Source organism: Erpetoichthys calabaricus, chromosome 2 (genome assembly GCF_900747795.2).
Source record: "Erpetoichthys calabaricus chromosome 2, fErpCal1.3, whole genome shotgun sequence".
Taxonomy (NCBI): Eukaryota; Metazoa; Chordata; class Cladistia; order Polypteriformes; family Polypteridae; genus Erpetoichthys; species Erpetoichthys calabaricus.
This window is the reverse complement of record NC_041395.2, coordinates 117402929-117430298: the sequence shown is the minus strand read 5'-3', so window position 1 is coordinate 117430298 and position 27370 is coordinate 117402929. Positions and strand designations below refer to the sequence as shown.

Below are 27370 nucleotides of genomic sequence, written 5' to 3'. Positions count from 1 at the left end.
AGTATTGGCAGTCCAGTGCAATTTATCATCCAGCTGCATTCCCAGATATTTATAGGTCTGCACCCTCTGCACACAGTCACCTCTAATAATCACGGGGTCCAGGAGGGGCCTGGGCCTCCTAAAATCCACCACCAGCTCCTTGGTTTTTCTGGTGTTCAGTTGTAGGTGGTTTGAGTCGCACCATTTAACAAAGTCCTTGATTAAGTTCCTATACTCCTCCTCCTGCCCACTCCTGATGCAGCCCACAATAGCAGTGTCGTCAGCGAACTTTTGCACGTCGCAGGACTCCGAGTTGTATTGGAAGTCCAATGGTATATAGGCTGAACAGGACCGGAGAAGTACAGTCCCATGCGGTGCTCCTGTGTTGCTGACCACAATGTCAGACCTGTAGTTCCCGAGACGCACATACTGAGGTCTGTCTGTAAGACAGTCCACGATCCATGGCACCAGGTATGAATCTACTCCCATCTCTGTCAGCTTGTCCCTAAGGAGCAGAGGTTAGATGGTGTTGAAGGCACTAGAGAAGTCCAGAAACATAATTCTTACAGCACCACTGCCTCTGTCCAAATGGGAGATGGATCGGTGTAGCCTATAGATGATGGCATCCTCCACTACCACCTTCTCCTGGTATGCGAACTGTAGAGGGTCGAGGGCGTGGCGGACCTGTGGCCTCAGGTGGTGAAGCAGCAGCCGCTCCATGGTCTTCATCACATGTGACGTCAGAGCAACAGGCCGGAAGTCATTCAGCTCACTAGGACGCAATACCTTTGGGACTGGGGTGATGCAAGATGTTTTCCAAAGCCTTGGGACTCTCCCCTGTTCCAGGCTCAGGTTGAAGATGCGCTGTAGAGGATTCCCCAGCTCCAACGCACAAGCCTTCAGCAGTCGTGGCGATACTCCATCTGGACCCGCTGCTTTGCTGGCAAAAAGTCTCCTCCGCTCTCTGCTTACCTGGGCTGCTGTAATTGTGGGTTGGGGTAAACTCTCACCTATGCTGGTATCAGCAGAAGGATGGGTGGAGGGTGCAGTACTCCGAGGTGAGAGTGGGTTAGTATGGTCAAACCTGTTAAAGAAGTTGTTCATCTGGTTTGCTCTCTCTATGTCTCTCTCGATGGTGGCACCCCGCTTCGAGCTGCAGCCAGTGATGATCTTCATCCCATCCCACACTTCCTTCATGCTGTTATTCTGCAACGTCTGCTCCAGCGTTCTCCTGTACTGCTCCTTCACCGCCCTGAGCTGGACTCGGAGTTCCTTCTGCATGCGCTTGAGCTCATGCTGATCACCGCCTTTAAAAGCCCTTTTCTTCTGGTTCAAAAGGCCCTTGATGTCACTTGTAATCCATGGCTTGTTGTTAGCATAGCAGCGTACTGTTTTTACTGGAACTACAATGTCCATACAGAAGTTGATGTAGTCAGTAGTGCAGTCAACAACTTCCTCAGTATTCTCACTATATAATTCCTGCAGGATATCCCAGTCCGTAGTTCCAAAGCAGTCCCTCAGAGCCTGCTCTGCCTCAGGGGAACACTTCCTAAATGAGCGTGTGGTTGTAGGTAGCTCCCTCACTCTTGATTTGTAGTGAGGCTGAAGCAGAATCAGGTTATGATCTGCTTTCCTAAGCGCAGGCAGCGGGGTGGCACTGTATGCTTCTTTAATGTTTGCATACAGTAGGTCAATAGTCCTATTTCCCCAGGTGTTACAATCCACATACTGGGAGAAGGCAGGTAATGTTTTGTCCAGCGTCACATGGTTAAAGTCTCCAGCGATTAGCACAAGCGCCTCGGGGTGCTGTGTTTGTAGTTTAGCAACAGCGGAATGGATGATGTCACTCGCTATCTCCATGTCTGCAAGTAATAGGGATGCAGACTTACGGCCAACAGTTCGATGTCCCTGCAGCAAGTGGAGATTTTGACGTTTACATGTCCAGAGTTGCACCATCTTGTATTGACATAGAGTGCGAGTCCTCCTCTTTTCTGCTTCCCGCAGGTATTTGCATCTCTGTCCACTCTAACTGTGCTAAACCCGGGTAGCTCCATGTTAGCATCTGGGATGTTAGTTGTTAGCCACGTTTCACAAAAACACAACAAACTGCATTCTCTGTAGGTCCTGACATTTTTCACCAGCGCAGCCAGTTCGTTGATCTTATTTGGTAGTGAGTTCACATTTCCTGGGATCACAGAAGGCACCAAAGGCTTGTATCGCCACTTTTTCGCTAACCGCTTGGCTTTTAGCTTAGTGTCGGTTCTGCTGCCATGATACGACCTTCTTACCTTGTCGGGTAAATAGGGAACCACACTGGCATGGGCCTTTTTTCTCGGTGCTTGAAGTGGACTACCTGAATAGACGAGTCTCGGCGTGTAAAAATCCATGTCCAAGTAGTAAAAAGTGTCCAGGGAACGAGTCCACATAAAAGAAAGTGGTAGGAGTGATCAGTGAAATAGAGAAAAAGGTAGAAAGATAAAGTCATACACAGAGCTGCTGGAAAGGCTGCCACTCGCGGTTGGTGCCTGAGTTATATAGTAGTGACCTTTTGCACTATTTTAGTATACAAGAAAGTTGAGGGGAGCACACTCAGGATTTTTATTTGAAATTGTATCCCATTACATAATTTTGGAGGATTTAAGGTTTTTTTAAATGTAATTATACACAATGCCATCTTCAGGTGACAGAAAAACCCAGCTTACTAAATATGTTGTACTACTCAGTACCATCAGATAGATGCAAGTAAAAATGTTGCCTACGCAGCACACAATTACTGTAACAAATTTTTTTTTTTTTTTTGGACACACACAATTTGTATGTATGTATGTATGTATATATATAATATATGTTTTCTAATTGTGTGTGTGTAAAATGACAAAGAAGAGTCGAAATAAACGGAACCATACATTTGCTAATGATATGTATGGTCACATTAATATAGACCCTCCGATGTCATTTTAAACAGTGTCAGTGGTGTAGTGTGGTATTGTGGATACTGGAAGCTGATGAACTTCGTTTTTCTTTGTTTTTTTTGAAATTTTGTCTCTGAATTACCCATTTTCCAAAATATGGGGCACATGTGTAATTGGATAAAATGTGTAAAATTATTATTTGTTTGAGATAATATGAAACAAGCCTGTTATTCGGAAATGCGAAGTTTATATTCTACAGAATGACCGTCCTACTGTATAATGCTTCAGTGTCTTGTTATATTTTGGAGTTCATTACAATGGTTGCACTATGGGCTGTATTTTCAACGTTTTTCTAACAGTCATTTAGTATAAATAGATCCTCAGATGTATGGTAGGCTAAATTAACATACAGAGATCTTAAAATCTGCAAATGCATTATAAATATCTTAAAATGAATTACAGATACCAGGAAATGCATCTATTTCAAAATGTCTTCTATATATTTCATTATATCATGATAAATGCAGTTCAAGAAATTTTAAAATAAGTCTGTAGTCATTCTGAGATATCTGAAACTTTACAGGAAATAATTTCGAGATAGCTCAAAATGAATTTCAAATATCTTAAAATGCATGCATAGTTGATTTGAGAAATTTTAAAATGCACAAAATATACTGCAAATATATAAAAATGTAAATGAACATACTTTGAGATCTCTGAAAAACAGTTTCTGATATGTTAAAATGTGAACTACGTACATTTTAAAATACCTGAAATTCTTGATCTATCTAAATGTTGCATACAGATGGATAAAATTGCACTGAGTAATAGGCATGTTGACAGTTGTGCAGTTGAATATTAAAATCATTCACCTTTTGGTTAAAGAGTTTTTGAAGTTTGGTAAAGAGAAGCATCAATAAAAAATGAACGCATGCATAATGAAGCATATGTATTACTGTTCATATAATGACTAAACACTTATTGAAAAACAGACAGATTTTTGAAACTTACAGTAAATCAAAATTAATTGGACGTATTTAAGAATATTCTTTGTTATACCCTTTATTAAAATACTTTTTCAGTCTTAAAACTGAAATGGTGTTATGTCATTCAGCATTTACATATTTCTTGTTAATGGAGGTAAGTTGTTGTAGGAGTGGATAATTGGACTATTCATTATTTGAATGTTGTTTTATTGGCTTCTTGCTAACCCTGTGATCTGTTGAATTTTTACATGGACTGGTAATTATTTTAATAAAGTAGATCCCCTTAAAATCCTTTTTGAACTGAAACAAAGCCGGGCCAATGCAAGACGATAAGCTGGACTGCTAAGTGCTTTTTAATTGCATTATTAGCAGCCCATCTAAATGTGAGTGGAGACAGATTTAAAGATCTCCGAGTAGCTACCACATTTAAGTGGTTACATTCATTATCTAGGAGTTTCATGTCATTTTGAAAAATGGGCTGCAAGGGAAGTAAGTCCAAATCAGCCTTTATAATAAAAATCTAGCAGATGTATTTTTCTTTGTATTAAAGACTTAATTTTCTGGGAGCTGTATTTTGTCTGTTTGTCATTTGCCTCCATTGTGCTGTCTTGTGGCTGATTTTTCTTAATATTTATTTATTTTTTGCTCAAAACAATTAAGGGAACACTTAAATCACACATTGGATTTCAATGAATGAAATATTCAAGTGGATAATCTTTACTGAGTAATTCTGTGTTATTTGTTGAGAACAAAATGATGTAGCAACAGTCAATGGAAGCCAAAATCGGCAATCCATTGAGGGCTGAATTCAACATCACACTGAAAATAAAAGTCAAAAATTGAAATCGGAGGCTTAGCCAACTTGAATGAATTTCCTCACCGCAATTCATAATATGATTTAATAGTGTGTATAGCCCCCATGTGCCTGTATCCACTCCCAACAATGTCTGGTCATGCTACTGATGATAGGCAGGGGGAACTCATCCCAGACCTGCATCAGTGAGCTCCTGAACAGTCTGTGGAGCCACTTGGCGACATTGCATGCACTGATACATAACATCCCAGAGGTTCTTAATTGGATTCGGATCTGGGGAACATGTGGGCCAGTCAATGGCATCAATGCCTTTGTCATCCAGGAACTGCATACAAACTCTGACCACATGAGGCCGGGCATTATCCTGCAGCAGGAGGAACCCAGGGCTCATTGTACCAGCATTAGGTCTGACAGTGGATTTCAGGATTTCATCCTGGTAACTAACAGCATTTAGGGTACCGTTGCCTAGCATGTGGAGGTCTGTGTGGGATATGACAGTTTGGTCAGACATGCACACCAGTAGACAGCTGGAGTTCATTTTGTAGGACTCTGGCAGTGCTCCACCTGTTCCTCCTCAACCCAGTCCTGTTGGTGGGTTGATACCCTATTACAGCCCTGTCCAGCTCTCCTCATGTAACAGCCCCATCCCCTGGTATATCTTCAGTGGTCTTGACTGTGCTGGGAGATGCAGCAAACCTTCTTGCAATGGCACGTATGGATGTTATCCTGGAGGAGCTGGACTACTGCGCAAACTGAATTCACTGCTGGTACCGCCTCAAGCTACCAGTAGTGACATGGACACTAGCAAAACACAAAACTGGAGAAGAATCAGTCAGGAAGGATAATGAGAGAGCAATTGTCTGTGGCTACCACCTGAAAACCATTCTCTTTGGGGGGGGTGTCACTTCATTTGCACCAAAGCCGCACCAAAGCTTTCGCTTCCTAATTGGACAGATTGATATCCCTGAAGCTGTTGTCCAATTTTGGTGAGCCAGTACAAATTGTATACAAGTTGCCTGCTCCTATGTAATAGGAGTAATATATCTATATCTAATATCTATCTATCTATCTATCTATCCATCCATTATCCAACCCACTATATTCTAACTACAGGGTCACGGGGCTCTGCTGGAGCCAATCCCAGCCAACACAGGGCACAAGGCAGAAAACAAACCCTGGGCAGGGCACCAGCCCACTGCAGGGCACACACACACACACCAAGCACATACTAGGGACAATTTAGAATCGCCAATGCACCTAACCTGGATGTCTTTGGACTGTGGGAGGAAACCCACGCAGACGCGGGGAGAACCCGAGAAGTGAACCCGGGTCTCCTAACTGCAAGGCAACAGCGCTACCCACTGCGCCACCATGCCACCCATATATATATATATATATATATATATATATATATATATATATATATATATATATATATTTATTTTAAGGATTTTGCTTGTTGTTTTACCAGTATTAATGTACTTATTTTTTTTTTTTTTATATACTGTAGATTTTTTAATTTTTTTTATGCATATGAATTATCCTCTGTTAGTAATGTTGATCCCTGCCAGTACTGTAATATTAATTCTATTATTGCAAGCTAAAAGCATTTTGTCCCATTTCATAATTTGTGCACTTCTTAATAATAAAACTGCATAGGAGAGATGATGGCCACTGATTGCATATTGCTGTAATCTGACCCAGGCTACAAATCAATCTTAGTGATGTCTTCAATTGTTAAGGGTAAGGATGTGGTGAGAAAAAAAAAGGGAAATAAAAAGATGCCCCCCCCCCCAAAAAAAAAACAAACACCCTTCTATACTATCACAATGTGCACTGCAGAAAAAACAAATTTTGAAGATAGTCCCCTTGTAAAATTGCAACTAAATTCTTTAAAGCAGTTTCCTCAGACAGACCCAGGTATAACAGGTTTTGAAACTTTTCCTCATTGGTCCTCCTTACTTTCAATGCAATGACGTGCATGACCAGAATACTGTAGTCAATATAGTAAATGCTCCCACACTGGCAGTTACACCATTTATAACACTGGTAAAGAAAGGAGCAGTGAGGTTATATTCCCACCAGCAAGGGAAGAAAGTAGAGAGAAAGCATACTTTAGTGAGACTGGGATAATTGTATTGTGTAGTATGGGTGTTCACACTAACCAAAGAAGTGTCAGAACTTTTTTGGATTCATGACAATGTGTAGTGAGTATAATAAGCAATGTTTATTCATATTGTAAAGTCCTACAGATTGTGACTTTATTGCATTTGTCTGTAAAATCTTATTTGCAATTTGTGTATTTCCCACACAGGCAACAGAGTTGTAGTGGTACTGCCTTGGTGTAAGGGAATCAGGGTTCATGCCCTGTGTCCTCTTTCTGTGGAGTTTACATCTCCCTGATTCTGCATGGGTTTCCTCCAGTTGCTCAGGGTTCCTTCCACTGTCCACAAACATGGCAGTATAGGTGAATAGGCAACGCTAAATTGGCCTGGGTGTGTGTGTTTGTTTGCCCTGCCCTGAACTGGCGCCCCATCCAGGGTTTATTCCTTCCTTGCGCTAGTTGGGATAATTACCAAACCGACAATGCTCCACAACCATTTCCATTGGCAACATTTTTCACCCTGCCTTTCCCCCCCAAAAAAAAAAGAGAACAATAAAAATTTCAAAAGTGCAATGTCCTCAGTTTTAACTTAAGTAACTTTGTCAGTCAGTAATTCAAGTCTGTTTATTCTTTGTATCACAGTCAGACATTGAGTACAGGCCCAGTGTGCATGCACATACTGCATTACAAATACAATGCAAAAACAGTAAAGTATACAGTTTTAACATTTATACTCTGTATATAATATATACAACCATAGTATTGTACAAAAATCATAATGCACCTAAGAAAATTATTATTTAAATGCAGTTACCCTGGCAGTAAGATTATAGGCTAGTAGAAATATGCAATATTAGAATAATATTAGCTGATTTGTCTCTGTCTGGCAGTTAGACTGTGTTGGGTAACTTCAGCGTTTAATGCTTGCAATGCACCATCTATTGTAATGTGTGTGTGTTTTTTTTTTTTTTAATGTAAGTAGTAATAAAATGAACTGCAATTTTCATTCCTACAGATGGCACATCACACAAGCATTAGCACTGCTTTTAAAAATTATATAGCAAATGCTGCATAATTCAAGCTAAATAAAAACTGACACTATACCTTAATAATGGAAATAGAAAAAACTATTTAAGATATATTAAAATGAAGTACTGATATAATTCAAGTTTATTAAATGTTCTGGTGATCTGCCCTCATTAATATAGCAAAATGAGAGTGGCAATAAAGCGTGTAAGTAAATAAATTCCATTAGCAGCAATAAAATGGGCACACTGGCCTTCAAGGACTTAAGTTTGAAAGCCCTGCAGTCACACCATCAGCTGCTTCACTCTGTGTGATAGCCAGGGAGCCCCGATAGGATTAGCACTTGCCTCATCAGTCTTATTTTTTTTTCTGTTTAAAATGCCCTGTATTAGATTATAGTGTTGGTTGTAGACCCATTTTAGTAGTACATGTGACAAACCCCTTGGGATAATGTGTCCTTAGACTGCACTGAAAAGTACCTACAATATCACTAACCCAGTCAAATTCATTTCAGTTAGATGATTCTTCTGTATTTAAATTTAAGTGCTAGTCTGATTAGTCCTCAAATTATTCATACAAAAAAGTCACAACAATTTTTTGCATTTGCCAGAAACTGTGAGTAGGGTAGAACAAAAAGGATTGTGGTTCTCAATCATCATCTCCTTGATTTATCTCACGAATTTGTTATATACAGTGCCCTCCATAATGTTTCTGACAAAGACACATTTTCCCTTTTTACCCCTCAGATCAAACAATTCAGATGTGATTAAGGTGCACATTCCAGACTTTAATTTAAAGGGATTTGCATGAATTTTGGTCACACCATGTAGAAATGACAACACTTTTTATACATGGTTCCCCCATTTCAGGGCACCATAATGTTTGGGACATAGCAATTGTAAGCATATTAAAGTCATAGGGAGTGAACTCAGAAACTTGTACTCATTGTCATTTTTGTGACATGACTTGGGGTGCCAATAGGGATATAGACTTAATGGTAAATCAACAGCTTCCTCACAGGTGGCGCAGTGGTAGTGCTGCTGCTTTGCAGTAAGGAGACTGTGAAAGATTGTGGGTTTGCTTCCCGGTTCCTCCATGTGTGGATAGCGCTTTGGGTACTGAGAAAAGTGCTATATAAATGTCATGAATTATTATTATTATTATTATTATTATTATTATTATTCCTTCACAAATTTGGCTCCCAGTTCACCACCACAGTCTAATACAAAATCTGTAAAACGGCTGAAAATGCACAAATTCATTGGTCAATCTCATAAAACACATCTACTGTTTGTGAAGAAGAACATATTGCCAGCTTGAGGTCCTTAAACTTGCCTGTTTAGGGCAGCAAAGTTACCCCTTACCTGCAGACAAGCCACCTGTTTTCCTCCGAGAGAACCATGATCTCCGTTTTGGAGATGCCAATTCTTATCTGAACCCCATTCCATTCCAGTGCACACCCCAGATCAGTGGAGGAGAACATTTGCAAATAGAAACTTTAGGCTCCAGTCCTAGTTGAAAACATGCTGAAGTACTACACAGTAGAGGAGATCGTTCAAGCTTAGAGTTACATTGGGAAATGGATACTTTTTAGATCTTTTTATTTACATTTTTCATTTTGGGTAAATTGTTCAAAGTTTTTGACAATTTATGTTTTATTATAGATGGAAAGTGAAGCTTTATAGTTCACTGCTTAATTTAATGTATTTTAAATGTTAAAATTGAGGCAACATGAAAAAAGTGTTGAAGACTAAATACATTTTCAAGTGACTGTGCTACTCATTAAAATCGCTACTTTATAATAAACCTATGCAAGTGGACTTAACTGATGGCATATTTGTATCCTGTTGTTTAATTAGCAATTTGCAAGTAAAAATTAATGAAAAACTCTGAATTTTAACAAGTAGAAGAGGCAAAAGTAACAGACTGAATAAACTCCTGTGCAGTAAAAGCTGTTGACAACTGTGTCTTATTTATAGAAATGTAAAGCTTGCATTAACAACAATTTCTGAGATTACAGATAGAAATGTGGGGCAAATCATCTTATTTAAATTAAATACAGAGATTTACCTAGTTATAGTTAAATCGTTTGGACAAAAACACATGCCCACTGGTGTTTTTCAGTACAATTGTTGTTAGACACTTCTGTAAATGAGTATACTTCATATTTTAACAATTATATAAAAATGTTATACTGTATTAAGGATGTCTTTTTATTTATTTTATATATTCTCATCCCACTCCCAGTCTTCCCCTGTTTTGCTTCCAGTGACCAGGTTAAGGAGGTATAAAGCATACATTAAGAAGAAAACTTATATTCACTCCACCCCTCTCTGTCTCCTTCAGGTAGTATAGGATCCTTGTGCTGGGACCCAGTCCAGCGATTGCTTTTTTCTGGAGCTTCAGATAACAGCATAATCATGTGGGACATTGGAGGAAGAAAAGGAAGGACACTGCTGCTTCAGGGTCATCAGTAAGTTACTAATTTGAGTATATTTAGGGACTACAGAAATACTATTTTAACACAGAATACAAAGACAAAACACATCACCAGTTTTAATGAGACTCCTTTGCTTTACATATTTTGCAGTATTGTACCCCTCAAACCACCACATTGTGTAACCTCTGCATTTTCTGACATTATAAGGTGTTACATTCTTCCTTATTTGCTGCAGCTTCCTCCTGACTCCTCCACTCTTCCTCTGTTATTGTGCCCTATTTCAGCCAGTCATGCTCTTTCTTTTGTGTCTGTTCTCAGTAGTTCCCTTAGGGTGATGCCCTCTTCTTAGCAGTCTGGCCTGAGATAGGTGTGGCAGCACTCTGACCCAGGGCTTTTGGATTATAGAATATCCCTTTTAGCCAGTGCAGTTAAAGGAAAGCTCATTTTGGTATAGTGGTTCATCATGGTTTCTGACTGTGATGAACATATTGTTGTGTAGCATCAGGCTGTCCCTCTCTCTCGGCCATCCTACACTCACCCCTCTCGCTATAGTGCCACATTCCCAGTCCACCTCAGTCTCTCTATTCTTATCTAGACCTGATCAAAACTCTGTACTTGTTTTACCCCCCTGATTTTCTCATCTTTATCTTTATTTTAGCTTAATATTTGGTCATTTTCCATATCTCTCTGCCTTACACCATGCATCTCCTTCAGCTTACACTAACTATTCTTGTTTTTGTGAGCATGTTAGCAGGGGGCACTTCTTGGAAGTACTGCAAACATATCTTCCTTCTAGTACCACTACCACAAGGTTTTCAGAACAAGTCTACCTGAGTGTAATATAACAGCCTTTGTAAATATCTGAACTGGTACCCTCCATCAGTTTTACATTACTATTTTCAGTGTGCACGCCTGCTTGAGCAGATAACCACAACACAATCTGCTTCACCAAGCACCCGGTTCAGTTGTAGGTGGTAAATGAGTGAATGACTCACAATGGGCTTCAAGACTGAACCCAATCTTAGTTAAAATATTTAACTATGATAAAGACAAATCAACAAAAAATCTTGTTGAACATAAGTCTTGTTACTTAGTACCATCAATAAGAGCCACTTAGTATGTTGAGCATACCGTACGTACTTAGAGCTCTTTATTGTACCTGTTTAGTCAAATTTAGGATTACAGCGAAGGGGCAGAATACTGTATATCCTGGACAGGGTATTATCACTATAGGCCTACTCAAGCACACATACAAACTCCACATGGAATACTGGGCCTACAGTTGAAACCTAGGATGTTAAGTGTGTGAGACAGCAGAGCTAACCACTGCACCACTATACCACCATTTAGGTAAAGCTGAAATTTTAAAATAAATACATTTTTAACCATTACATTTTATATACCTGTATATTATTTCAATAACACTTTACATGACATACTGTACTCAGCTGTTTATTTGTAGTATGTGTGGCTGGGACAATTAAACCCATATTTTAAGGGTTATTTTTTATGATATTTTAAAGCCTTTATTAGGTCCAGTATAAAATCCTGGCATTCTTGAGTTCTGTGATATTTAAAGAATTCTAGGCTAATAGGTTTCAAGTATGAACTTGACCATCTGCCAAGCTTCAAGAAATTTATGTTTCTTGACAGACTGATAAACGAAATGTGTATTCTACTCTTGTAAATGTTACATTTTACAGGCCAGGTCATAATTCAGGAATTGTTCAGTGTACAGAAACATTGCCATAATAGGCTCCAAAGTGACACAATGCTTTGGTATACCTGATGAGATTTACAAATAACAGTGTAATATTTCCAAGCTTGGTGTGATTTAAAGTTACAGGAGTGCATTCAGTGAATCTGTGGTACTTGCAAATGTACAAATGTTATGGAAGGAATGCAAGTGTTAAAGCTCTTTTGTGATACTGTAAAAGGCTGTACTAAATAAGTTTTGCATAATTTAGATTGGTAGCAAAATAGTAACTGCAAAACATTATTCATGTGTGTCAGTAAAAACCTTTTATTTTATATAGTACCTTTCTATAGTAAAGCAAGTTATAGTAACAGTGATACAGGACAATTGAGAGTCCTACAATGAGTGAAAAGTGAGAACCGAAAGAGCAACTTTGGGATTTGAAGTCCAGTGCCTTAGCCACTATACTATGCTGCATTCAACATATGTTTTTTGTTTCTGGTTACTAAATATAATTTGTGATATTGAACTCTTTAAATATATTACTTTAAACTGAAAAATTTGAACTATTTAATTTTTATCAGTATCATTTTTGATTTATAAATTGTCATATTTTCCATTTTTATGATTTACATATTCAAATCCATTTCTTCATTATACTTCAGTTCCCTTTGTGTTGTTTTTTTTTTTTTTCAGTGACAAGGTTCAAGCGGTTCGCTATTTGCAGCTTACAAGACAACTGATTTCTTGCTCGGCTGATGGAGGGATAGTAGTGTGGAATATGGATATCAGAAGAGAAGAGGTATTGATCGATACACTCCATGACCTTGTAAACACCCCCCCATAACTGTAAAACTTTGAAAGGCCCAAAGTAACTCATACTTCAATCGATATGGTGCATCCTTCTTGCCCTGAAATCAGACTGTTCAGATTTAAAGTCTACTCTCAAAGTATGCTTTGGGGTCACATTGTGTGTGTGTGTGGGCGGAGAGAAGCAACACTGACATGTTATCCGTCATGCTTGTAGTTTTGTGTTTTTCATATATAAAGGTCACTTTATTTGATCTCCCATACATAGGTTTTAGGTTATTTGGTAAAGTTATTATTGGCAGTTGTATAGGGTGTCAAGTTTTGTTCTGCAGTAGTTTTCCTTATTTAATATTTTTTCCAGTGTTCAAAGTTTATATTTGAAACAGGTAGCTTACATTCTAATGACAAGCTAACAAGATTTCTCTATTCAACCACTTTGGAAGTTCTGTTATTCATTGTTAAAGAAACTCATGACTGACTCCTGTTCATCACAGAACACACTAGCACACAAATTCACACTCACTTATGTAGGACCAATGTAGAGCTTCCAGTAAGTACAACTTGTATATCTTAGTGAAAAAACTCACCTAGTGAGAATGTGACCTGGCTGGGATTCTAACCTAGAATCTTGGAGCTATCAGCTCACTAAATAAAAACACATAAACCACATTTTTAAATCAAGTATTAAACTGGAACACAGATATAAGGAGAAGGAGGGAGATTATTGATAAAACCAAAGCAACCTGAAAAGTCATGGAACTGTCCCAAAGTTCCATTACATTGTACAGATACTGATAAAACATACAGTAGTACTTCGGCATTGTTTCAGACTAAATATGAATCTAGGATTGTGGGCCCTTGCAAAAATATAAATTATAGTTTGTAGCTGCCAATCACTTAGCCAGTTTATTTTACAAAGTATTACCATATATAATACCTCAACACTGCTGCCATAAGAACAGTCACACAATGTATAATAAAGGATGTTAAAAAATGTGCAGTATACCCAAGGAAACTCCAGATACTGTATTTTATTATTGGGCCATGTTTTTCTGATGCCATTATACAAGAACAGATTATTTTACTACTTTTTAACAAGTGTTTTTTGTAATTGGAGCACAGGCATGGTTAGTGACTTGCTCAAAGTCACACAGTGAGGCAGAGATTGAAATTGATCTGGCAATAGGTTTATCATACAGTGTTTTAACAACTATACCATTCTGTCGACAAATATTTAGCCATTTATTTGGCCATTTAGCCAAACCCATCCCACAATCTGGTAAGTTTGTAAAAGGTAATATGGTACAAGGAGGATTTCTCGATTTCCAACAAAAACTTAAACAAGGTGTTTACAGTTTCCGTAGACCTCCTTATGGTAACTACATTACTTTAAAGTTATGGTTTCTTGCACATAAGTTGGATGTAAGCACTCGATTAGAAGACCTACTGAAAGCAAACCTGTGAGTCTGTTGTGCTTACTTCTCTGTGGACAACATCTTGCATCCAAAAGGGAAAAGAAAATCTGTTCCTAATCTCCAGTTATTAACTGTACTTCCAAATATATTTCAAGCGAGTCATTTCAATGCAGCTGCATGTGAAGCTGACTGAAATGTAGAGCCCTGGTCTGGAAATGTTGCTTATTATCAAATTGAATACTGTATAGATGAATATCTCTTATGTAGGGGTGCAAGGTAGAACAGTCATTTGTGGTGCCGCTAGATATATTTAATGTCATGGATTTGAATCAAATGCATGTTCATTGTACATGTAAATCAGCCATTTATTTGGCCATTTAGCCAAACCCACCCCACAATCTGGTACGTTTGTAAAAGGTAATATGATACAAGGAGGATTTTTCGATTTCCACTCCCAGACATATTACAAAGGTGGCTTTACAAACCTCGTCTTTCCATTCATTTTCATTCCATGTGTAATCCAATTTTAGAGCCACAGGGAGCCATTTTGCTTTAAAGCATTAAACAACTTGCATCTTTAGAGAACAATTAGTAGGTAATCAACAAGCAGAAAGTTAACAACCACCTGGAGCAAACATATTTAGTTTTTTTCCTCATGCTGTCTGGCTGCGCCGTAAGATGGCTGCTCCGAGTCATCTCAGCAAAAAAGTAATTATTTATTTTAGGCTGAGTGACTTGTTTTTCTTGTCATACACATTTCATTGTATGTTGACCCTGTGTTAACCTATATATGACAAATAAACCTAAACCAAACCAAAACACTATCTAAGTACTGTACATTCTTATGGTATCTGGCATTGAGTTGTACATGAAATAACTTAATTTGAGAGCTGCTCCTAAATTCTTCCAGTTTATTTCTGTTAACCATGTCTTTCCGTCAAAAATGGGATATAGCTGATTTGGCTTTTGCAATCACTGAGGCTGCTTTGACAAAACTACTTGCTGACTGTAGTACTCTAGCTTTTAATGGAGAATAAATTGTAATTCTGTAAGCATTTGAAGAGAAAACTGTGATATTAATATTTGAGAAATTTTAATTGTTGCTCTGCTGCCTACAGCGACTATTTTTTGATAGCCGGAGTTGTCATTGCAAGCCAAGTGCATGCCATGTTGGATTACTTTATTTTAGGTTTTTATGTAGTTTTGCCTGTTCTGCTGTCAGTGTTTGCCAAATTGATCAAGGTGTTAAAAGTGGATTTTCAGCTAAGTGTGTGCTTTCTACATATTTTGTAAATTAATGAAAATTAATTTTATCTTTTTTTTTTTTTATTACATCATTCTTTTTATTTTTCCAATCCAGACTCAGTCCTGTGCTGTTTGTGTTGTGTTTTATTCATAAAACATACATTAATTTGGCTCTTTTTACTTGCAGAAATCATAATACCCATTCACGAAAAAGTAAATTGAAATATCAAGCTCTGGGAAGCACATATGCCTTGCTGACACGTATCTTTTCCAGTTCCGTCTTTTTTCTTTTTTTTCTCTTTCTCTACCTGTTAGAGCTATCTGCACTGATGCTGTCCTCTGCTTTTCAGTGAATTTCTACACTATATAGTTTAATACATTTTGTTATATTAGAACTTTATTCAGTGATTACAGTATCAGCCTAAATGGTTCCACGAGAGAGAGATTTTTGTCATTCCAAGGCAAATAGTGAATTTTTCTCTCTTAAATAAGAGTTTTATATACACTGTTTTTAATATGCATTGTGTTTGATTGATAATATCTGGATACAGAATTAAAGCAGTTCATATTTGTTTTATATTAAAACAAAAAAGTAGTTCATATGTTTCAATGCAGTTGTCACTCAATATAATCCTTTGATCTTCAGATTATATCCATTTACATTTGTGTGTAGATTATTTTTGTTCAGATTACAATATGGAGTATGTATTTTTGTTATTGAATTAGACTGATTGACTAGATTAAGATTTTTAGGTTGCTCAAGTCAAATAATACAATGAATTGTTTGTTCGATTTTTTTTTTTCTCTGAATTAATGCTTTTCACTCACCTTTTAGGCACCTCAGTGGCAAGAAAGTGACTCGTGTCAGAAGTGTGAACAGCCTTTCTTTTGGAATTTGAAGCAAATGTGGGATACAAAGACACTGGGCCTTCGACAGGTAGAACAAGGAGTTTGCCCAATATAGAGAAGTTTTAAAGTAGTTTGATTTTCAGCTCTGTTTTTGATAGCAAGCAAAGGTCTTTGTTTCAGTCTGTCTTTTAGAAAAATTAGAATAATATTGACAAGAGGATTAGTGAGCTTTGTTGGGTTAAATTACCTATTTGCCTAATTATCTATCTATCTATCTATCTATCTATCTATCTATCTATCTATCTATCTATCTATCTATCTATCTATCTATCTATCTATCTATCTATCTATCTATCTATCTATCTATCTATCTATCTATCTATCTATCTATCTATCTATCTATCTATCTATCTATCTAAGAAGTTAATTTAAAGTAATACCAGCAACATTAATTCCTTTCATTATTTTAAAAACTTCAATCATGTTGCCTCTTTATCTTTGTTTGCTTGCACTGAAAAGGTTCATGTTCTTTAATCGGTCTTAATAGTTCCAGTCTTGTATAGTTCCAGCCTAGTTACTGTTCTCTGGACTATCTGTAGCATTCAATCTTTTTATCAAATGGAGACCAAAATTCTTTACTTTTCATAGATTTTATAAAAAATTTAAAATATTTTTAAGCACTACAAATAATAGACTAACACTTTACACTAAACAATTAGATAAGGAATCATCTCTTTACAATACATATATAAAATTCCAGTCTTAAAGGATAGGTTTTGTTTTATTTAAGTCAAAGTTATTTCTTCACAATCATGGTATATATTAATTTGTAACATAACTGTGTTTTGAAGTGAAGTGATTTTAATACATTTTAAAAATATATTGTCTGTTCTTGCAGTTTACAATGAGACTGAAGGGTAGATGGGTCCATGGGTAATAGAAAAAGCTGTAAAACCTACCAAATATGTCCTCTTTGAACCAGCAAAGTTTTTGATTCAAGAAAATGCCCTTTTCAGTAAATAAAACATTCTTACAATGTTATCATAGAGTCTTGGAACTGTTTATTTTGATGCAAGAATCAATTTCCTGTTCACTTGCTGTTCACGGCCACCATTGTGAGTGGAGTTTAGATGTAAAATAAGGAAGTTGATCAGCATGAAAACAAAAACATGTTAAATTATTTAGTGCAATTTTACATTTCGAAAAAATGGTTAAAAAAAGTGCATGTCCAGGATGTAAACGAAAAGTTAAACAAGGTGTTTATAGTTTCCATAGACCTCCTTATGGTAACTACAATACTTTAAAGTTATGGCTTCTTGCACATAAGCTGGATGTAAGCACTCGAATAGAAGACCTACTGAAAGCAAACCTGTGAGTCTGTTGTGCTTACTTCTCGGTGGATAACATCTTGCAGCGAAAAGGGAAAAGAAAACCTGTTCCTAATCGCCAGTTATTAACTGTACTTCCAAACATATTTCAAGTGAGTCAGTTCAATGCTGCTGAATGTAAAGCTGACTGAAATGTAGAGCTGTGGTCTGGAAATGTTGCTTATTATCAAAGTGAATACTGTATAGATGAATAGCTCTTATGTAGGGGTGCAAGGTAGAACAGTCATTTGTGGTGCTGTTAGACAGATTTAATGTCATGGATTTGAATCAAATGCATGTTCATTGTACATGTAAATCATAATCTCTATAGGGTCACTTGGATCTCTGACATAACCAACGCTAAGTAAGCATTTTAACACTGCAAAAAATAAAATCCATAAGCAAACTTACTCTAATGAAAAGTGCCCAGTTGGCTTTTCAGGATTTGATTTTTTCTTCAAGTTTAATTTTGGAAAGTGTAAAAATGTCTCAAGAACTATTGTGATTGATTGATATTTAAAAAATCATTCTAATTAGTGGCATATACTGCACAAAGCAGGCGCATCCTTTAACACATCTAAGTTTTCCAGAAGTGGAGGCAGCACATCCCACCCACTCTTGCTACAGCGGCAGTCTTCCTCAGTGGCCATTACTTTACACTTTCACATGTGCACCATGAATCGCCACTCATTAATTGCATCACTGTACCTTCCAGTTCCATATATTGCTCTTTTTGTCTCTCAAGTTCTGTTCTCCTCTCTGTTCATAACACTTCAATCTCTGCATCAGTATATTCTGGCTTATATAAATATAGTTCAATGATTACGGTAAATGTATCTCCATCTTTATAGTCACAGACATATTACATATTTAAAATGATAGCTTATTTTTCTAAATCCTGAAAAAAAAAACATACCTGTAAGGCATCAGTTATCAAAATGAAAATGGCATGTTGGGCATTTACAAAATGAGCTGAAGGGAACCATGCCCCTAGGATTGAGTAGTGACCACTTGCACAGAGGGAGAAGATAATTGGCAAGAAGAGGTGTAGAGCAAGCATCTTTTGAAATGGCTAAATCTCAGCAATTGTTATGAATACACGATTTTACAATATTTGTGCAATCTCAAGATGTGAATTAGCATCCGATAACGTTCTTGCCTTAAACATTGAGATGTTTGGTATGTTTAAGCCTTTTTTTTTTTTTTTCCATGTTTGGACTTGTGTACCCTTAAGCCCCATTGCAGGCTACAAGGACAGACAAGGTATTTATGAAATTAATTTAAAAAAAAAAAAATGTTTCACTTTAGAGCACAATTTTATGTGGCTAATTAATATACTGTATACAATGACTGTGAAGAAATAGCTTGAACCTGAAAATTACCAAACTTATCCTTCAAGTGTAATAATGTAAATATGTAATGGAGGATGTTGTCATAAAGACTCTTTGATTACATGTTTAGCAGTATGACTTGAAATCAATCAGTGGATAATTGTAGATAAACTTGAGAAACAACAGTTCATAAATTATTGTGAGTAGCATAAGTGGCTGAGTGCCAATATAGGTGTTATACAATAGTGTGGGTGGAACAATGCAATTTAATAGTAACGACAAAGCATATGTTTAACACTGTTTTCCCTTACTAGCTGTGTTTTATAACAAACATTGGTTGACACCATTAGTAATGATGGTCCTGTAAATAGCTTCTCTTTTATTCCCCATTTGACTAGTAGAGTACCACTCTAGTGACACTGGATAATACAAATTACACTTAAAACTGGCATTTTCAATTGCTGAATAAAAGTAGCACTCATGGAGATCTATTTTTTTTCCTCTTTAGCATCACTGTAGGAAATGTGGGAAAGCTGTTTGTGGCAAATGCAGCTCTAAGCGATCTACTTATCCCATTATGGGATTTGAGTTTCAAGTTCGTGTTTGTGATTCCTGCTATGAGACAATCAAAGATGAAGAGTAAGTGGGGGATTTTGTTATAATGAAAACAATAGACCAAGCAACCTAACTGCATTCTGTATCATTAGGGTGACTTAGTAATAACAAAACAAAAAAAAAAAAACTACTAGAAAATTGCATATGGCTAAAACTAAAATAAATGTTAAATGCTTTGCTAAAATTTCCTGTGTGCTGCTTTATGAAACATAAAATTACAGTACATTTACTTTACTTACAGTTTTTTGATTTTTCAGTCCCAAAAATGTTGCAACATAATAAGAAATGTTAGGAAATATTTTTTTTTAAGTGATCTCCTAACAGGTTTATTTATAGTTTGATGTCAGTCGTTAGAATTGGCATGAAGGAGGAGGACTACCCTAGGTTCAGATCATGATATACTGTAATGAGGTTCATCATGTAATAATAATAATAATAATTAAAATAATTTGATTCTTTTTAATTAATGTTACACATTTTAGCTTTTTATCTATTCATGAAAAATAAGCTGTTTACTTTTGTTTAGTAAATATTTTTTTAACTATTCAGTTGATTATGTCAAGACATTTATGGCTCTAAGTAATTGTTAATGCTTTCATTACTTTTAACTCTAGAATCCCTGAATCCTACGAAAAAAGTCAGAATGCCAGGCCACCTTAAATTTCTTTGCACCTCCTCATCAGCGTCTTTCTTCTGCAAATGTGTCAATCAGCACAAGCAGCCTGCTATTCAATCCCCCACCGACGCAGCTGAAGTTGGACACAAAGTTCTCCCATTTACACCGGGTATTACAGATTCAAATTAAATGAATGTTTTTATTATATAATAGTAATAATCATAATAGCAGGTCACTACTCAAAATGGGGAAAGCCTGGGCTGAAACCTGAACCCACTTGATTACGAGGCAGCAGTTCTTTCTTCTGCACCAGTCAAGCAGACGTGTTGGCTTTCTGTCGATTGATGTTTGGGCTTGGGTTTTTACTTACTATTTATTTTTCTTTGGTTATATTCTTGAATAAAGGCACACTTGTTTTGCTATACCTTTTGTGAACCTTTTTATTTCATATTTGGACTTCACTCTTCACACATTATACATTTCACATCCGCATTTTGTAATTATTACTATAAAATGAAAAAGTTTCTGTTTTAGTTATGTGTCCAACATTTCTTGCCTCACATTTCCTGTCATCCCACATTTACCCAGATCGTTGTAGACATGGAACACACATAAAATATATGAATACCACATAACAAGATATTATTTACCCAATACAATTCCAGACCTACCTCACATCCAGATAAACAGACTTGAGCTGGGAGAACTAGGTGTGTGACTTCAGCTGTGTCGGTGGGGGATAGGATAGCAGGCTGCCTTCTGCAGTTGCTGATTGACACATTTGCCAAACAAAAATACTAATGAAGAGGTGAGAAGGAATTTAAAGTGGGCCCAGTATTACAACCTTTTTCGTAGGTTTCAGGGATTCTAGTGTTAAGGTAACCTTTTCTAATACTTTATGACCCAAGAAAAAAGGAGCATTAATGGGTTTCTTTAATCATCATCATTTGACATTTTTATTTCCAGGAGTGCTCATGGCTGTGGCGTTCACCCAAGAATGATATTGGAAAAAATTGTTTTGCTTGCCCCATGTGGTTTGTAGTAGTGAAACAAATGTTTAATCTTGTGTTTAAATGCAGAATGAGAGAAACCGTTTGTTATGTTGGAATGTAACAGTGACCAATTCTTTCCAAAGACAATGATGTGAAAAGCATAACACTATGCAATTGAAGATCCACATATACCCCTCATTCATTGGTCAAGAGTCTTACTGTCAGTTCAAACGCACAGTGTTTGGGAAAGCATCTTTCTTGTTTATATTGTATGCCGTGTTTTCCAGAAATAAGAATATTTTTTATCAAAGAAATGCTTGTATTTTGCATGTTTTAAGATCCAAATGGGTAACAGACATGTGGATTATGCAACACAACCTATGTGATATTTTTTTTCTTTTTTCCATGGACATTTTTCAAATCATTGTTTTTGTTTAGAACTGGTCACCATTACATTACAATATATCATGAACTGTTTACTCTTGCTCTGCATTAAAACATAAGATTCAAAATTTTTCTCTGCCACCACCACAAACTACTTGGGTAAGTAGCATTTTTAAAAATGTATCATTTTTGGGTGCAGGATTCCCTTAACAGGGCAATAAAGGGAATCTTGTTGTGTATGTTCCATACACTTTACTTTTTGGATTTTTTTTACCTAAATTAGTGGGAAATTAATTTATAAGATACCACAGTTAACTGAAAATTATTTTTTTTTTCATTTTGTAGTCGAACATCCTTGGCATCATTCCATGAAGGCAAGCATAGCATTTTATATATGAATATGGATGTTTCTCGAGGACTGATGGTGACATGTGGAACTGACAGAGTTGTAAAGGTAAACAAGTGAGACAATTTAAGAATAGGAAATGCTTAAAAAAAGGGGGGGCTTTCACTTGGAAGAGTATGTTAAACATCTACTCCTTGCTTCTTTTGTGTTATTTATAACCTTATATATTTTAAACATGGTGGTGTGATGATGCGAGTTCTGCTCCATGCTCCTATTCAGCTTCTGGGGGTCCTCGAACCCGACACCATCGGTAATGTCACAGATGAGCTGGACAGTGAGACACAACAAAGCAAGGGGATGGTACAAAAAGTGCAAAGTGGTTTTATTAAAAACAGCAACAATATCAAAGTGTCCAAATAAATAAATCCAGTGGCTCTGAAATCTTCAGATAAATAATCCAATAAAAACAGGTGAAAAGGTGGAGGTTAAAACACGATAGAAAAAAATCCTTTAAAAACCGAGGTTAAAATAACGGCTGGAAGCAGTCTCTTTAAAACTAAAGCCAGGTGCGTTCTTCTACTGGCGGCTCCCCTGCTTCTCCCAATTGGGCCCCGCAACAGGGGAGTTGGCCTACCAGCAAATGCAGCTCCCTTCAATACTGGTCTGGTAGCCCTCTGATCCCTGGCTACGTCGGGCTTCAGCCAGACCAAGACTTGGGTTCCTTCCCCAGCGACCAGGGTGCTCACACTGGGGCTCAATACTTCCAAAGCCTCCTCGAATCCGCTTCCTTCAACAGCGACAAGCCAACCTTCTCACGTTTATTCCTGCTCCAACAAAGCGCTAAGTAGGAGCGACATCTACCGTCAGCCCTCAGGTGCTGACCAAACACCTCACTCTCACGAGCCTGCTCTTGTTCTTGCTCTCCCGCACTGGCTTTTTCCTTCCTGCTTCCTTCTCCATTAACCTCCCATTCTTTCTCTCTCTTTTTGGCTCTTTTCTTCTCCTCTTTGTTTCTCTCTCCTTCTCATCCTCCTCGCGCTTCAATTATATGATCCAGGGACGTGGATCATGTGTGCCAATCAGCAGCTCCCGGCAACAATTATGGATGCGGATGACTCCTCACCTGTGCACTTAAGCGAGGACAGTCCGCATCACAAATCACCCAGGAACCGTTCCGGGCACACTACCACACCCCCTCTCTAAGCCGTATGGTGACTATTTATTTAAAAAGTGGCCTTTTTTGACTTGAGCTGTGGACCTGCTACACCACAGGTGGACCTTTTTTTTTTTTTTTTTTTTTTTGGTTCTTTAGGAAAACAATATCTCATCTCATTTTATGTAAAGATTACCTGCTGGTCTTTAGAAAGCTATTTATAGTATGATTTCAGTGATACTTTGAAACAAGAGGAAATTTAAAACAATTCAAGCTTTTTAACAACTTTCATTATTGATTAATGAAGGGAAGTCATTAGAAGTTGGGAAAAAAGAAAACTAATACTCTCTCGGGCTGTCAACCATCATTACTGTTGAATGCAGCACTGCACAGTGCCTCTGGATGTGTCTTTAATGTACCTTTAACACAACTACAGATACAGGAATATTGTCACAGATCGGGTCCATGCTATGTATAACTAAAGCATCAGTCCTGAAGAATAGCAGTAAATATGTAGTTTAACTCTTGTTTTTAGAAGCAGGTGTGCATGTTAAAATGTTTCCTAACAATATTTTTTCTTCACACCGGTAATTGCTAAGTTTTATATGCTTTAGGTTTGCTAACGTCTCTGCTAATTTTCATTTTCTGATTTGCAGTGAGTACATTAATTTACCTGTCTCGATCCAGAAGAAGCTTTCATCCAAAACAAACTCCTTAATCATAAGTGCATATGTGCACAAATATACAAACAAGCTAACCATGGAGGCTGACAATTTTTATATTTTGTATTTTTTTTAAACTTCTTACAAAAATATGTAGTTTTTAAAAAAACGTTTGTTTGTTTTTCATTCTTTTTTCTATTTTCAGATCTGGGACATGACACAGTTAACTGGCTGCAGCATAGCCACTGGCTTCTCTTCCCACTGAACTTCACATCCCACAGTTGCTTTAGCTGAAGAAGCACTTAATTCCAGCCTTATCTTTTTATTCTGGAAAATATTGGAATTTCAAAAACCTTTACATGTAAAATTATATACTGAAAGAGTAAGAGAGATGCTAATCTGCTGTGTGAACCTGTGTTTCAAGACCTGCTCTGAAGCCCCGATGTGCTGCATTTGTCTCTGCTTACTGTACTTCAGTTTATACACATTGGTGCCAGGAGTTGTATTCAACCTAAAGAAAACTGTAATTCAAGAAAGATACAGTAACAATAAGAAAAAAAATAGGTTCTTGAACTGTGATAGGTACTAATTAATATTTGTTGAATCCATGTGTATGGCCTAATGGAGAAAAAAAATCCTCTTTGTTATAGGATTTTTGTTATAGGATTTGCTGATTGAAGAGAAATTTACACAATTGCCTTGTGGGGTATAGGAAAGAACACATTTGGGATAATCCAGATCATTTTAAGACAACTAATGTAAAATAAAAACATGCTTACTGCCACTATAGGCCGAGTATGTTCATAAGTTCAGAGTTTTGTGTTTAAATTACAGAATTGAAGACAGCACTACGGAAAGGCCATAGCCTAATGAAACTATAATGTTGTTGTGCAGGAAGTACATAACTGATGGGGAGATACACAAATGACCACTTATGTCCTTTTATATTCCTCTCCCCCACACACAAAAAAGTACTGATGCAAAGAAAGTTCCAACATAAACCACATTTACCCGTGACCCTGTAGTTAGGGTATAGCGGGTTGGATGATGGATATTATTTTTATTTTGTATTAAATCACTATTGTTTGAGACATTCTGTAAAACATTAAAAAAATTTCAAAATAGGATCAAATAAAATAACAATAAGAGAATATTTGACTACTTGACCAACTTAATCTAGTTATTGTTTTAATGTAGATGTTTGGTTTTTAAATTATATAGAGTTTCTGGATGTTTTTCATTCTATTATTAATCTGTTGAGATTTTATCATTTATGTGTTTTAACCTCAGTTTCTGACTTACTGGTGCACAAATATGTTTATTAGCATTTCCTTAGCAGCACTCTGGAAAGCTAAAGCCATTATGAACAGTATGTTAGGGGAATATTTGAAGGTGTATTCAGTCTTTTGTAAGGGAGAAAGTGTTCGATATTTGAGTAAGCACTTGTAAGGTTTGAAGACAGTCAAAATTATACAATTCAATTTTACTTCTGAAACATTAGATTTATATTTATTTTGAAACAACAAAAGTTTATAAATCCAACTCCTTTTCTTAATTTTGGCAATGTAATGATCACCTTTACTTGGTTGGGTTGCATTTATTGTTGAAAATGATTTGTCAAATGATGAAAAACAGGCTAAAAAAGGTGAGAGAGGTATGCTGGTCAATTTGATATGGTCATACATTGTACACTTCAAAAACATTAAATTGGAGGCCTTAATTCTTTTTTTTCCTGAACTTGTTTATTCCATTGCCGGGTCCTTGGCGGTGAAACTCATTCCAGGAACAAAACATTAGATGGAATGCCAGTTCATTGTAGAGGACATTAATATTCACATTAACTCATACAAGACCACTCCATATGCATCAGTCAAACTATCCTGCTTGTCTGAGATTTGGCACTCCAGGAAAAACTTGTGGACACGCAGGGAGAACATTCAAACTGTACACAGATAGTGACTAGACCAAGAGCTGAACCCAGTCTTCTGAAGATGTGAGGCCTCATTTTTAAAATACCAAGAAAATTATACTAGATTGAAAATGAAGACTTTACTGGAAAATAGTACCTATGCATTAATGTTCTTACCAACTTGCTATTGGAGCAGGGGTTCATTCATGAATATAAGCACTTATGTGCTGATTAATTCAGTTTATTTAAAATTTATCTCCTAGTTATGGTTTATCTGATTGTGATGTTTACCTAGTAAAGAGGAATTGAATCCTTAATTACATCAGTATTTAAACCTGTTTACTCACAACAACAGAAACTGACCTTGGCCATAGCATCAGTCAAGTGAAAGGCACACTCATTCCCTACAGCTCACTGGACCAAGTTAGAATCACCAGTTATCCTGACATCATACACAAGCTTCTTGCCGTAGTCACCTTATAAAATTAACTTGTATCAAACTAAGTACAATTTTTTCTCATAAATTCTACATAAATTTAAATTTGCAAACTCCATTAGTATTTTACTGGATCAGGTAAGAATAAATACCTTAAGTGTCACATGTTAATTTGAACTAGGTACAGTATATTCTTATTGCATTCTATATATAATTTAATAGCCTAATTTAAACTGCAGCTGATTCCAAGCTGAAAAAATAAAATAGTCCATCAAAAACAAATATTTGCTCTGCAACTTTTTAAGCTGTCACGTTTAGTGCTATCCATTTGCACAGGAAAATTAAGTACTAAGTTTGCTCAGAACAAACTGGATACCCAGATTAAATAATTAAGCCATCATGTGTTAGTAAGAAGTGGCTAACTAAATGTTAATAGCTGTTATATCCTGTTTGCAACTGAAGTACTTGCTACATGTGTCCTCAAGTCTGGAGATGTGGCCTTATTAATATCTATCTGCTAGTTTCTTGATCCTACCTTCCCCCTGATATGTATTATCTGTCTTATGTCTAGCTAATCTCTGCCTCAGTGTCTGCAATTATTTGGAAGCTATAAGGTAGGAATGAGTTATACATTTTTTTAAAGTTTAAGCAAATCTTTGTATCATAATCAGAAAATATATATCATTCATTCCTATATTCACATACTCGCAGAGCGATACTGATTGATATTTGTTCTGTTGGGCAACTAGGTCATTGAATTTTTCCAAAACTACTCTGAAAAATGCTCACATACACAATAATCTTGACCCTGTTGCTTATAACAACTTTTTGTTTGTGGCAGTATTTTTCATGCACTATACGGACAAAAGTATTGGGATGCCTGACCATTACACCAACAGGGACTTTAATGACATTGTATTCAAATACAGTTAGGTCCATAAATATTTGGACAGAGATAACTTGTTTCTAATTTTGGTTCTGTACATTACCACAATGAATTTTAAATGAAACAACTCCGATGCAGTTGAAGTGCAGACTTTCAGCTTTAATTCAGTGGGGTGAACAAAACGATTGCATAAAAATGTGAGGCAACTAAAGCATTTGTTTTAACACAATCCCTTCATTTCAGGGGCTCAAAAGTAATTGGACGAATTAAATAACTGTAAATAAAATGTTCATTTCTAATACTTGGTTGAAAACCCTTTGCTGGCAATGACAGGCTGAAGTGTTGAACTCATGGACATCACCAGATGCTGGGTTTCCTCCTTTTTTACTGCTCTGCC

At 36.7% G+C, this 27370-nt stretch overlaps 1 protein-coding gene across 1 annotated transcript in view; it reads left to right on the top strand.

Moving 5' to 3' along the window:
- Positions 1–25462, top strand: part of wdfy1 (WD repeat and FYVE domain containing 1) — a 58294-nt gene extending 32832 nt beyond the window's left edge. The window contains exons 7-12 of the mRNA XM_028794416.2: positions 10168–10294; positions 12654–12759; positions 16263–16364; positions 19483–19613; positions 21927–22035; positions 23948–25462. Of these exons, the coding sequence (XP_028650249.1) occupies positions 10168–10294; positions 12654–12759; positions 16263–16364; positions 19483–19613; positions 21927–22035; positions 23948–24007 (635 nt within the window). The 3' untranslated portion in view covers positions 24008–25462. The remainder of the gene's footprint in view (positions 1–10167; positions 10295–12653; positions 12760–16262; positions 16365–19482; positions 19614–21926; positions 22036–23947) is intronic.
- Positions 25463–27370: the final 1908 nt, after the last annotated feature.